This window comes from Xiphophorus hellerii, chromosome 4 (genome assembly GCF_003331165.1).
Source record: "Xiphophorus hellerii strain 12219 chromosome 4, Xiphophorus_hellerii-4.1, whole genome shotgun sequence".
NCBI classification, from domain to species: Eukaryota; Metazoa; Chordata; class Actinopteri; order Cyprinodontiformes; family Poeciliidae; genus Xiphophorus; species Xiphophorus hellerii.
In genome coordinates this window covers 10228272-10241516 of record NC_045675.1, presented here as the reverse complement: position 1 = coordinate 10241516, position 13245 = coordinate 10228272, and the positions used below count along the sequence as shown (strand labels likewise).

Here is a 13245-nt window from a genome sequence, read left to right as displayed (position 1 = left end):
CAGCAACTGATATCTAAAAATGGATATCAGTTGCAACGCAACGCAGGACACACGCCTCACCACATCCAAACACACACATATACCATGATGATAGACATGCATAAGATGCAGAGCCTCATCCTGTGTAAGGGGTTGGAGAAAACAATTGCCTCACATGCTTGTGCATTTGAGATGGACAGGCATCCAAACAGGGGGGCTTTTCAGTACTGGACTTTTTGTGACCTATGGATGCAAGTTATCAATGCATGATTGATCTTATTGATCTACAAATGATTAATTGATGGGCAGCCATTGTCATAAAAACCTAAGTTTTCTCTAACATTAAGGGGGTTAAGTTTTCCCATGACACAAAGAGCTAACGTTTCATAATATGCTGAATTAAAAAAAAGCACATCATTGTATTTTAACAATATATTTGTAATCAGCTGTATTAAATACTAACTGAATTAACAGAACATTGTGGGTTTCTCATTTTACTAAACTTAGACATATTTATAAAATATAGCAAAAGGGGAACGTCTTAGGTTGCTGAATATTTTGTTCTGCTATATATAAAGAAATCTAAAAAATAAAACAAACAAACAAACTTCAAAACAAACACAATTATAAAACATTTTGGAAGTCTAGAAGATTGATTTGTTATTAAAGTGATCTCTGGCGAACAAATCCTGATCCAAGTAAATAATCAATGTGCAAACATGAAATCACCAAAGGTCACTGCAAGTGCAGGTTTTCAGCCTTGCATGTCTATTGTTTCATCTTTTGCTATACAAAAAACACTTCCCAAAATCTCTTTCTCCAGACCATCTAAGAAGAATGATTTCTGAGATGAATACCTCTGGCTCTATGCCATTATCTGTCTCTTGCAAACATAATTGTCCACGATTAGAAATAGAATGCAGGTCCTGAGGGGGGAATATAAATGGTTGGAATCAGTCATTAGAACCTGAGTGATAATGGACAGGAACCGGTTCAGAGTGTGGGATGTCTGGTGGAGACGAGGATTGACTAAAATGCATGAAGCAGACTGACCAAATGTAGATCTCCATTTTCACTGACATTTTATTTTTCATATGAAATAAAAGGTGACCCTTCGTTGCGTCACCACAACTTCCAGACCTCTTGTCCTTTGTGTCTCCTATCATTAGTGCAACTAAGAGAAAAAGTTTATATTTTTTCACTCTGACATTCAAGTTTAAAAAATCAACCTTATCCTTGGATTAAAAAAAAACATACCTGTCCTTAACTGTAGGAAGACTAGAATATGTTTATAATTATTGCAAACTAATAAAACTGAAGTTGGAGATAGAATGAATAAAACTAGCATAATGACTGGACATAGGAGTGTCCAGTCATTATGCTGTTTATACAGGAGACAGGTTCTGTGTACCAGAACAAAATGTGTGTCTCAACCCTAGAATAAAAGGGTCTTGTGAAGATGCTGACCAAAACTGATGAGTGTTATTATCCGCAGTGAAACAAGTACAGACATGTGGCTCATGGACATCACAATTCCCTGATATCTGTCCCATACAAGGCGGAGCTGAAGTGTGTGTGAGGAAGTAGCTTATGACCTGACTTAGTTACATCAATTCTGTCTGGAAGAATGGGTCCAAGTTCTAGCAAACTATATTATGAGAATTCCAAAGAAAGATATCCAACACATTTCAACCAAATTATATAATTTAAAGATAATTTCACTAAATCTCATGGAATTGCATAAAATGTCTGACTTTGAAGTAAATTGAGTCAAACTGACCTTGCTCATTCTGGGATTTAAAAAACAAATCTAAATAATTTTGGTAGCTCTAACTGGCCTAAACAAGAAAAAGTTTTTATCTGATTTAAAATCATAAATTAAGACATAAAAGTTTGTGTCTTTTCATAGTGTTTGTAAACCTCTGGTCTCAGCTTTAAAAGGTCCATACTAGGTTTACTGAATCGTTTTACTAACAGGCACTGTCATGAGTTCAAATCAGTTCTTTGATGTCAGGACTTGCTGGAAATATATACTAGAGATAAATTTCTACAATTAAAGCTACATGATCCCCAGTTGCATGGGGACAAGCTGTTCTAATTCAGGTGGGATCTTACGGTTCCAAGATGGTTTGAGTGGTGAAGTGATGACAGGGATGCACAGGAACAGGACCACGCCAGCAGAGTAACGAGAAAGAGGTAGATGCAGAAGGGGTGTTATTCACAGATTTATGAAACTATTTGAGCTGGTTAGAAAATTGACTAGAAAATGATCAAATTTATCTGAAGAATTGTAAAGATATTCTGTTTTCACTCATTGCACAAATTATTTCCTTCTAAAAAATGGCTGACTGAACATAAATACGCCAGAATATTAACTCCTATGAGGATCCACCGTTGACCAGAAGACTGTTTTGATGTTTAACTGGTCTCTGTGGAAACTGAGCACAGCTTTGTATGACCGTCTGCGCTGCTGCTGAGGCTGTGACATCATCCTCTTGATATTCTCACCAGTGTCACGTCCAGGGAAGGAGAAACATGAGAAGACTTGACCACCATGAACAGCTGTGTGAAACACACACACACACACACACACACTGCTTTTATGTAGTCCTGCCCATCTCACACTGCCCTGTGTCAACCAGAAACAAAAACTGTAAACATGCACAATTCCATACTTTATTAGACCTTTAACAATCATGCATGTAGTACATATTTGTAATTATATTGAATGTGAGTCGCTGAACTAGATAAATCAAGAAGCAGGTGCAAAGTAAGTATACTTGAGCATTGTAGATTAGATTGAGCTTATCCAAAGGCGTTGAATTTTCTTCAAAACTTTTTTTATGAAGAGTTTATCATTTGTATTCTTGTGAGCTGAAGCCTACCTGTCTACTTGCAGATCTAGAGTGACCTCTAGTGGAAAAAGCAAGAAAACCTCACCATGTATAAGCACATGAAATGAACATTGGAACAACAATGCCGGAATCTTAGACAAAAGATAATTAGCACCAATTATATTTTGCATTGTCTTTATTTAGACAGACATAGGTTTGCAGCAATATATAAAATAAAAGGCACTTATTGTAGCTACAAGCAAGAAACAATAGAAATACTTTTAGGGTTAATGATACCCAGTAATCTTATTCTAAATATTAATTTGAGGAAAAAGTAACATTTTTTAGGTGCAAGACGTCTTTGCTCGGATTCTTCTGTGTGCAACTCATCAACTGCTCCGCTGCTTATCAGCTTAACTTAAATGTAACTTTTTTCACCCAGTACCTACCTTTTAAACAGTTAACACAGTCAAGGAGAATGATATATATATATATATAATAAAAGGTCAGAAGGAACATTTTTTATACAAGGTCCCAAAAACCTTAATATGTTCAGTAACTTATGATGAAGATTGCTTTGTGATAATTATTAAGTGATTAGTACATTTTCTTCATTGTGTCCAATTACTCTTTCCTGATCTTCTTCTGCAGCATGTCAATGACAGATGGAGTCTTTCGCTTCACACCTATGATAAACATAAAAAGAAATAGTTGTCAGGAAGATGGGTTTACTGCAACTGTGAGTTAAGGTGGAGGAGGTAAAGGCCTGCAGAGATATATATTCCTGTAATACCTTGCTTTTTGATAGGTGACTCATTGTTGTCTGAAGACCTCTTAGCATAAGCCTCCTTCATTCTCTGAATGTTTTTCTTGCTGATCTGTTCGTGTTGTACTATTGGATGTGGGTAGTCTTTTCCCACAATGCATCCTGCAGCTTGCTGGACACTGCGGGGAGCCTTCCAAGGCTCATAGATGTACTGTGGTGGAAACTTCTTCAGAAGAGGAAGGTACTTTCTGCATACACATTAAATTCAACGTTGTTTCATTCCAATAAAATTACACAATTTATTTGAGTTTAATGGGGAAATGATCTTACTTAATATAGTCTCCGTTTTTGTCTGTCTTTTTACCGAACGCAATGGGGGAGTAAACCCTGAAAAACTGGTGGAAGAAAGCACTTGCTGACAGCCACTGCCAGTTTCCTGCATTAAGGGCCCAGTCACCATCCAGTAAGAGATCCTCAAAGACCTTAGGAAGAGACAACAAGCTATTTCAGTCACAACTGTGCTACAACAGGAAACCCTGCTGCAAAGAAGTAATACTGTGCAAAGCTTTCATTTTACAGATTACAAAATGCTTATTACCATAGGCCAGGATTGGCTTTGTACATAAAAGCAAATTAACACACCTTCTGTCCTTCTTCCCAGCTGATCCACAGGTCTCCTCTAGTGAGAAAACAAGCGACAGCATGTCGGGCCAGGTGGTGGATCCAGCCCTCCTGCCTCAGCTGGGTCATGATTGCATCAATGAAGGGGAAACCAGTCCGAGCCTTCAGAGAAACACAACATCATGACATAAAATTAATGAGAAAAGAAATTGAAATGATCCCTAATTAGAATATGAACACTTTTCAAACCACAGTACCTCTCTCCATGCAGCTAGATTTCGCTGGTTTGTGTCCCAATCCACCTGTGTGCACACTGGGTTCTGATTCATTTTGTTAAAATTAGGGATTCCCACGCTGCAGGTGTAGAAAAACTCTCTCCAGAGCAACTGACCATGAAGGGACACTGGAGGATCCGAATGCTTTCTCTACGTACAAATTAGGTTAAAGAATTAATTGTTTTAACACCACTGCTTTTATTTAGTCAGAAGTACAATGTGACACTCACCCCCCGATACACCTCAGTGAGCCTCCACCAGAACGTTCTTGCTGAAAGGCACCCAAAGGTGACATAAGGACTCAGGACTGTGGTGCTGGGACTCAGGGAGTTTGGAGAGGTCTGTGGCTTCTCAAAGCTACACACCCATCCCTGAATTAAGCAGATTAAAATTTACGGACACATATTCCCACTACTTTTTCACATTGTGTCACATAACAACCACAACTATCATTTCAGTGAAAGGTTGTTCTGAAAAGCATTGGCAATAGAAATTTTTTCAGATTTACTTAGCAAGGCTCTGACAGTCAAGCATTCCTGATGTATTAAAAGAGGATCACTTGATTTGACCACTACACTATGGGCAAAGATGGTAAACTTCTCCATCTTTTTCCCTAAAGATGAATTAGCTTTAGTCTGCAGAATTAACCCAAAGTCTTGCAGGTAGTGGTAGGTGACTAAAAGGTCTGTACCGTTCTTTTCATGTGTTCATCTAGTCTTCTCAGAGCCTCCTGTTCTCCTCCAGGAAACAGCTCCTCTCCCAGAAACTGTGAGTCCAGTTGAAGCTCCTCTAAAGTCGGAATCCTGTATTTGTCCTCATACTTCTCTGAGTGAGGAGTCTTAACATCTTCAGCAAATAAACAATGAAAAGATGACACACTTTAACACCCAAAACATATTCCCTTGTTAATGCAAAGTATTCCAAACTGTGGTTCTGTTTGTTACATACCTCTCATGTTTTCCAAAGTTGGCGCAGGGATTGGTTTCTTGGGTGGACCAAGATTTTGCACTATTGCTTGCAAACGTTTGTAAGTTAGAGGAGGTTTTCCATTGTTTTCTTCAATTATTCTTCAGAGGAATAGCAATCCAGAAAGAATACAAAATTACTGTACAGAAAATTACCAGGTAAAATCTATCTGGACATACTCAAATTGACATTTACCTTTCTATATTGTAAAGCGTGTGGGAGATTTTGTAGATGACATCGACTCCATGTTCTTTTGCCAGACTGGCCACTTTCTCATCACGACGTAAACTGTACGGCTCTGTGTCATACTCATAAGTAAGCTTTGTTACGTTCCACATGTTGAACAATTTTGGGAACACATCTTCTGGTTTCCCCCTAAGGACAAACAGTCTGACCAAATCACAACACAGTATAGTCGTTATAAAAGAACAGTTGTAAATGTCAATCAGAAATGTTTAAAGGATGTTTCTTTGAAAGTTGTGTCCATGTTTTTACCTGGAGTTGAGTTTCCTGAGGCTGCAGTCCAGGTCTTTGAGAGCCCCAATGAGGAACCTCTGGCGGTTGATGCCAACCTGGGTGTGGTGAAGGTAAGGGTCCAGGATGAACACAGGGTAAAGCTCTTTACAGTCTTTCAGTGCAGCCATCAGTGCTGCGTTGTCATGTAACCGGAGTCCCTTACGGAACCAGTGTATACACACGTGAGCCATTTCCTGGTGATCTGTGAATGCAGACAAGGGAGAAAGCCTTTTAAAAATTGAGAGATGGAAATGTCACAAGAAAAAATCTCAACAAAAGCATAAAATCTGCACTGTTGAAACTTCTGCAGTAACAACGATCCTGCAGCGACAAACAGTGAAATGAGCATAAGTTGCATTTAGTTCTGCAAATGATTATTTCGCTCAATGCACTCAATAATGGATCTCATTTTTGATGATGATTATTATATTCAATACTGGTGACTGAATTGAAATGATTTTTTTTTTTTTTGGTGAAGTTTCTCGAGACGACATTTGTTGTGAATTGACACTACATAGTAAACCGAATTGAACTATTGCAAAAACACAACGGACCCACGTCAGTGTATGCATATCAATATGTTATACAAAGACAGAAGATTAATGTACATCTGACAAATAGCTTTACCTACCTTACTCCTACCAGGATCTGTACGCACCGGTTTGTTGCAGCGTTGTATAATGACCAATTTTCTCTTTTGTAATATGCAAGTTGGTTGCGTTACAAAACAGGAAACGGACGGTTACGTATCCAAGCGCAACCAATCGGTACAGAGATCAAAAATAGAAGGGAAAAAAAACTCGGCAGCACCTCGTCGTATCAACCACCAGATGGTAGTATTGTGCAATGAACAAAGTTATATCTTTACAATTAATTATTCTCACTAACAGCAGTAATAAAGTGGCAATCCGTATGCTTTCCAGTTAACTGATACAAAGAAAGAGTAACTCATCAAATCACTTAAGTTTTAACATAAAATCAGTAAAAAAAAAATTATGTGCGGGAAACACTTTGAAAGTTTCAGCTCATACTCCCGGCAACTCATCGTAGCTCGCCGTGATCGTATAGTGGTCAGTACTCTGCGTTGTGGCCGCAGCAACCCCGGTTCGAATCCGGGTCACGGCATTGCGATACAATGTCACGGCAGATGGGTTGATTTTTTATTTGTCACTTCTGATAAATCTAAAATGACTGGAAAATGTTTGTAACGCTAATTTATACATAATTGTACTGTACAGAAACTTCATGCGGTGTGTATTTTTAGTTGTATGTACTACCCCAAAAGTTTAGAATCATTTACATTATGCTGTTTACCGCATTGAGAAGACAGCATTTTGAAAGCATGCACCTGTTTTAGTGTAGTATACTATAACCTAGTTAAATTGTTTTACAAAGTTCACATTTCTGTTGTAGGCGGAAGTTTTTGCACACGTTCGTTTGTCTCCGTCAATTCCAAATTATCAGTAGGGGGAGACATTGCTCATGCAAAACTCAACCATTCTCATTTAGTCTGTAAACTCAAAAACAGATTTTAGCCAAAGATTAGGAAAATCAGACTTACCAGTGCAATTAGTTAGTGATGTAAGAAGTTTTGCCTCAATACATTTTTGATGTGATTCCACTTTCATCTTATTGACAGAAAGGTCAGCTGAACTTCATAAACAAGCCAAGAATAACTGACTTCTGTATCAGCTATAATTGTCTTGCTTTAGTGCATGATCTGAGCTCTTCCCAGTTTAGGTATCTTGATGACTTGTTCAGAAGACATGTTAGGATAGACAAAACTGGTCTTTGTCTTCAGTAAGGTGAGAACTGCTCTGGCCTATCAAGAAGAAGAAAAAGCTGAGTCAAAAAGTAAAGCTCTTAATTTGCAATTCAACCATCATTTATTATAGTAAGATATGGATCATGATTGAAAAAGCATGATTCTGGACAGAAGCAGCTGAAATGAGTTTCATCCACAGGGTGCCTACAATGGCTCTCTGCAGTTTTTTTTATAAAGTCAGGAATTTGTGATGAAAATAATCAGATTTCTCTTACATTAAACAATTATCCCATATCATTAAACAGAAGAAAAGCAACTTTGTTTAAAAAAAAACAATCTTAACCAATTTTACATGTTTTTACACCCTTTAAATAAAACTTTGTTTTCATTTCATTTCATCATTCAGCCTTCTTCTTGTTGGAACTTGCTACATCTTGACTTGACAGTCACTTCACCTAGAAGAAATTCTCCAAATCTGACATTTCTTGTCAGCCCATCTTTCCAACCAGGCTACTGCAGCCTTTGAGATTTTCCTCAAATAAACGAGCTTTCACTTTAATTGCACAGTCCATGGTAAACTAAAGGCATAAAAGTTTTGGAATTACTCATCAAATCACAGAAATGGACATTTTAACAGGCATGTGAACGTTTTCAGAGCCACTGCAATTCCTGTTTATGAAACTGAAAAACCGAAATTAAAAATATCAAATATATAATAGGTGATTAACTTGTGTTTTGTTTTTGTTTTTTCTTTTGATATTTCAGTTGTTGAAAAATGTACTCAGACTGTAATCTGTCTAAAGTTTGACTTGTTTAGCGGGGGCCCTGCTGTGTTATTATGCTCGACCATGTGGCTGCCGTCACGACGTACCGCAGCCTATCGGAATTTCGCCTCCTGTCGTTGTGTCTGCGAAGGCAGCATCTCAGCCAAAGCTCAGCTGGCTGGCAGACTCCTCATTCAGCAACCAGCAGCACTGCGAGCGGCATGGCAAGGGCTTGGGCAGGTGTGGTGAGGGGGTGACGGGCCAACCGGACCATCATTATCATCACGGGCAGCAGGTGCAGGTGCAGTATCCTCCAGTCCTGTCCGAGTGAAGACACGCGCTGCTGATAAGAGTCACTCACACGCTGATGATAAAACGATGCACCAGTCGCCGCCACCGACCAGGTGTTGGAGCAAGGAGCAGGGACGCCGTTAACCTGACAGAAAGCCGACCCGTATCTATGTGCTGCGCGCGCTTCTCTCTGGTCCCGTTTGCAGACGATCGAGAAGATGCTGAGCCGACTGATGAGCAGCAGCGTCAGGAGTCTGGACAGGGAATGCAACTGCACGGTGAGGCTGCTGGACGACTCGGAGTACACCTGCACGATCCAGGTCAGTGGGGACCATCGTTTGCTCCTTCTCCATTCACCTCACTGTTTTTTTTTATTTTTTGGGCATTAAGGGAGGAGGGAGTGATCAGGTGAAATGGCGTTTGTCCGTTAAATGTCTTTTACTGCTTGTTGTAAACACATGAAAGAAGGCATCATCCTCTTTAGAGGCTGGTTCATGACGGACGTGACTGCGTTTTTGTGCTCTGACGCCTCTCAGGACAGAAGGGCTGCAGAAGCTGCTTTCGTCAGAGAATTACCTGTGAGGACATGCCATCATCATGACCGCATGTTGTGCGTGCACTGCGTAGAAAATTTAAAGGATTAATCAGACAGCACTACACGCGAACTGGTAGCATAATGCGCACATACAAAAAAAAAAAAATCCATCTATGCATAAGCTCTTATATTTTGCAGCTTTATGCTTGCATTGCGTTGGATTTAAAATCAAGATAAGCTGGTTTTGAGCAAAGTCAGTAGTTGGCTTAGTGGAGATTTTTGGATCTACTGGCAGGATGAGTGGTTTCAGTGTGCAACCACAGAACCATAGTATAGGGATAAACCAGGCGGACCAATTAATCAGATTATTGCTCATATATTATTGAAAATGCTTTGCAGTCATGTTAAAATGAAAGTTCATAAATGTCTACATTAAAAATAAATGTAACAGGATAGAGACTATAACTAAAAAGGCTGTGTGTATTCTTGAACTTAATCAGGCTTTTTTTCTATTGCAGACAATGCAAATAAAAGTTGTCCCAAACAGTACATTTTTGAGAAAACAAAGACCGGGAATCGGCAACCTTAACAATTCGAAGAGCTTTTTGGGTCAAAATGTATCTAAGCCTACAAAATCTGCAAGACCCTTCAAATAAAAACAAAATCAAACTTATGTTTCATGAATATTAAGTAAAATGTCTTCAATGAAATTGTACACATTCATGAAAAACGAGAAAAGAAATATATTTTGCAACATAATGGCATTGTCATAGATATTATTGTCTGTTGATTGCAAAAATTATGTGCTGCTGAAAATAGACAAACTACTAGACCAGGCATTTTCATTACCTTTGGACCAATGTTGTTGTGTAAGATAAATAATGTTAGAGTTTGTTGAAGGCCTGTTTTTATAGTTTTTTGAGGTTGTGTATTTGCTGCTTATCAGTCCTGTTACTCATCAGTCTTATTCTGTTTTAGTAAAGCCTTGAATATTTAGTGAAAACAAAACCCTTTTAGGAGGTTAGGGTTGTCCTAAAGGTCAATATTGACATGAACAAAGACGAGACATGACATCAGACCATTTGTTTGAGTGCTGAAGTTTAAGAGCACGAGTCTGAGACATTATGATTAATGCATATTCAGTGCTTTATACAACAAGTGGCTCTCTGCATTTGATGTGTGACTGTATCACTGCTGCAGTCATGTTTGATGCTCATTTACTAAAGGAATTTCAGTTCTGCTGAATCAGAGATGACGGCACATAAAGGCCATCAACACCAGCATATTTCTAGGAAATGACAGGAAAAGCAAAGCAAGTTTCTCATGTATAACAAGTGAGTGTGTGTGAGACTAAAAAGAGGTGACTCTATGACAGTTTCAGATCTTCATCTGCTTGCCCTCTTCTTTTTTGTTAAGAAGATGAGTGGAAAACAAGTGGAGATAAAGGTGGATGTTTTTTCAGTGAGCTTTTCATGAAATTCCTTTTAAACAAATAGTTTTCTGTGTAGCGGGAGAAATTACTCAGTTCTTAGGAGGCATCAATACATTCAGCAAATGAGATGCGATTTATATCTTATAATTCATATTAGAATCATGAGAATGAGATTAAGTTTTAGCAATTTTTGTAAAAACTAAAATGCACCATTTTTGGCGCGTGGAATGGATAGAATAAAGTCTCCCACTTTCCCTTTTGGCAAACTCTAGTCCAGCCTTCACACGAGGTTTCTTCAACAGTTGTTTTCTCATTGCACCTCTCCCATAAAACTTTGACTTATACTTCTCAGTAACCTTTTCTCTGATTTGCTTGGAGTGTTATTTTGTTCTCATGTTGCAGTAGTAGTCAGGAATACTGATTAACCAGTGAACTGACCTTCCAGCCACAGCTGTCTTTACACTATCATCACTTTAGAAACACACTATACTTAGGTGATCTCCATTCCACTCATTTTGAGACTGCGAGCACCAACTGGCTGGACCTCTGTTGAACTAGCTCAATCTCTTTATAGTGACTGAATATTTATGCTATTACTTATTTTATGTTAAATTTTTGTGTCCAATTATAATTATTTTTTGTAGTACTCTGTTAACGCTTTGACTTTGAAGTTTTTTAGTGAAAAAACACAAAATTTTGTTAATTGTGATTGATTTGTAAAAGCAAAAAAGCATAAAACATTCTAGAGAATTAATACTTTTTACAGGCACTGTATTTATGTTACAGTTCACTAGCAAGGACCACGCCACAAAGATATAGGTTTAACGATTTATTGATGAAGGGATGGAGGGATGAGGCATGAAGGGATGAAGGGATGAGAGATAAAGGCATGAAGAGTTGAAGGGATGATGGGATGAAGGGGATGAATGATCTGAATGATTGGTTTATCTGGGGAGAATGATGGAGGGCTTGAGAGATGAAGACTCTACTTCTGGGTTTGGTCTTCGGGAAATGGTTCCTCTTATTTTTCCTGAGCCCTCCTGGGACCCCCTAGACGAAAACTCCAGCAAAAAGAAGCAAAGCATGGTTATTAATGAAGAGGGATGAAATGGAAGAGGTAGAGGGTGGGGTTGACTGAGATGAGTGGGTGAGCAGAGTATAAATAGGCTGCCTAGAAAATTAGAGATGTGGTTAGAGGTCTACTCCCGAACTTAAGTTAACACATTAAATTCATTAAAAGCAACGTACTCAGTAATTCCCCACAGAATATTGAATTCCATACCACTGATCCCAGTATGCAGGCACTGTGACAGGATACATGACAGAACTTAATGTTCTACAAAACCCTCTTCATTTGATCAAGTTTAGATCTGTGTAAAACCATTTTTAAAAATACGCACACATGAAATGCTCGGAAACAGTGTGACAGCAGCTTGAACTCAATTTCTTCACAAACAAAACACTGGATATTTTTGCACAGTATCTGGCCGAAGAAAGATAAAATGTATGATGTATTTTTTAATGAGTTGTGTGCACTGAAGTAGACCCTGCTCGCTCTCCCTTGCCATCTAAGCAACTCCATCACCCCAACATGAGTCAAAGTGGTCGGCTGTCAAGATATGACGGTCCCACTCTTTTCTAAATGAAAGCACACATCAGGGACAGAATGTTTAATTGTGTTGTGCAGCTTCCAGTGAGAGGGATTAGCTTTTGTTGTTCGCTTTTCCCATCATGAGAAATTATAAAAGACGCTTTTATTTTACACTAGGGACCTCTAATTGAGAATCAAAGGAAACATAAATGGGATAATCAGCTTAATCAATTGTGTTTTATTTACCACCATAATGTTTCTTGTGAAAATGACATTCAGGGAACTAAGATAAATATGTTTTACAGAGTCAGTAGAAACAAGCTAACACTGCTGATCTCATTTCTCACCTTCAGTCTGGACATTCGAGTTATTATTGTGAAGGATAACATTGTGTGTGTGCATTGAAAATGAGAGCGTGTGGTTCCTGTCTTTTCCTGGAGACCTCAGAGATGTGGCCCAGAAAAAAAGGGTCCTCACGAGGCCCAGGAGCGGGCGAACTCTACGTTTAGCTCAATTAGCCTTTTTCATTTTTACACTGAAATCACATCATGTGGGAATGATGCTAGCTATGACCTTCCTTAAAGGAAAAGCTACAGGCAGCACAGAAGCAGACAGACAGGTGAAACGTGTTTCTTTTTATACAAACTGTGGCACCACACTGTTCAGTTTGCAAATTAGCATGCCAGGTTTCAAGCCTAATCAAATTCTCTCATCAACATCCATTTATTACAGGCAACCAGCACACTTGGTCCCCTCAGCCAATAATGACACTGCTGCTGATTACTCCATAATCCCAAAAACATGGGGAAACTCATGCTCATTGATCTTTCAAGTTCTTTCATCATGGCTTTACCCTTCAGGACATCCACAGGCGCTTACATTTATGCAACAAACTGGTATGATCCAACCT

General features: G+C 38.7%; 2 protein-coding genes and 1 non-coding gene across 4 annotated transcripts in view; 2 read left to right on the top strand and 1 right to left on the bottom strand.

Moving 5' to 3' along the window:
• Window positions 1-2991: 2991 nt before the first annotated feature.
• Window positions 2992-6713, bottom strand: cry5 (cryptochrome circadian regulator 5). Of its 2 annotated transcripts, XM_032561633.1 has the most exons (12): window positions 6589-6688; window positions 6254-6278; window positions 5937-6159; window positions 5637-5831; window positions 5424-5542; window positions 5167-5321; window positions 4706-4846; window positions 4458-4625; window positions 4222-4362; window positions 3910-4061; window positions 3607-3827; window positions 2992-3499 (listed from the first exon to the last, which is right to left on the bottom strand). In XM_032561633.1, the coding sequence occupies exons 3-12, from the start codon at window positions 6146-6148 to the stop codon at window positions 3438-3440; spliced, it is 1566 nt and encodes a 521-aa protein (XP_032417524.1). In that variant the 5' UTR covers window positions 6149-6159; window positions 6254-6278; window positions 6589-6688; the 3' UTR covers window positions 2992-3437. The 2 variants fall into 2 exon arrangements, with proteins under 2 accessions (XP_032417524.1, XP_032417523.1); XM_032561632.1 differs by lacking the exon at window positions 6254-6278 and having other exon boundaries at window positions 6589-6713.
• A 297-nt stretch (window positions 6714-7010) lies between these two features.
• trnah-gug (transfer RNA histidin (anticodon GUG)) lies at window positions 7011-7082 on the top strand. The gene has a single exon. It is a non-coding gene; the product is annotated as a tRNA-His (tRNA).
• Window positions 7083-7920: 838 nt separating this feature from the next.
• Window positions 7921-13245, top strand: part of frmd5b (FERM domain containing 5b) — a 59642-nt gene continuing 54317 nt past the window's right edge. The window contains exon 1 of the mRNA XM_032560737.1: window positions 7921-9097. Within this exon, the coding sequence (XP_032416628.1) occupies window positions 8996-9097 (102 nt within the window). The 5' untranslated portion in view covers window positions 7921-8995. The remainder of the gene's footprint in view (window positions 9098-13245) is intronic.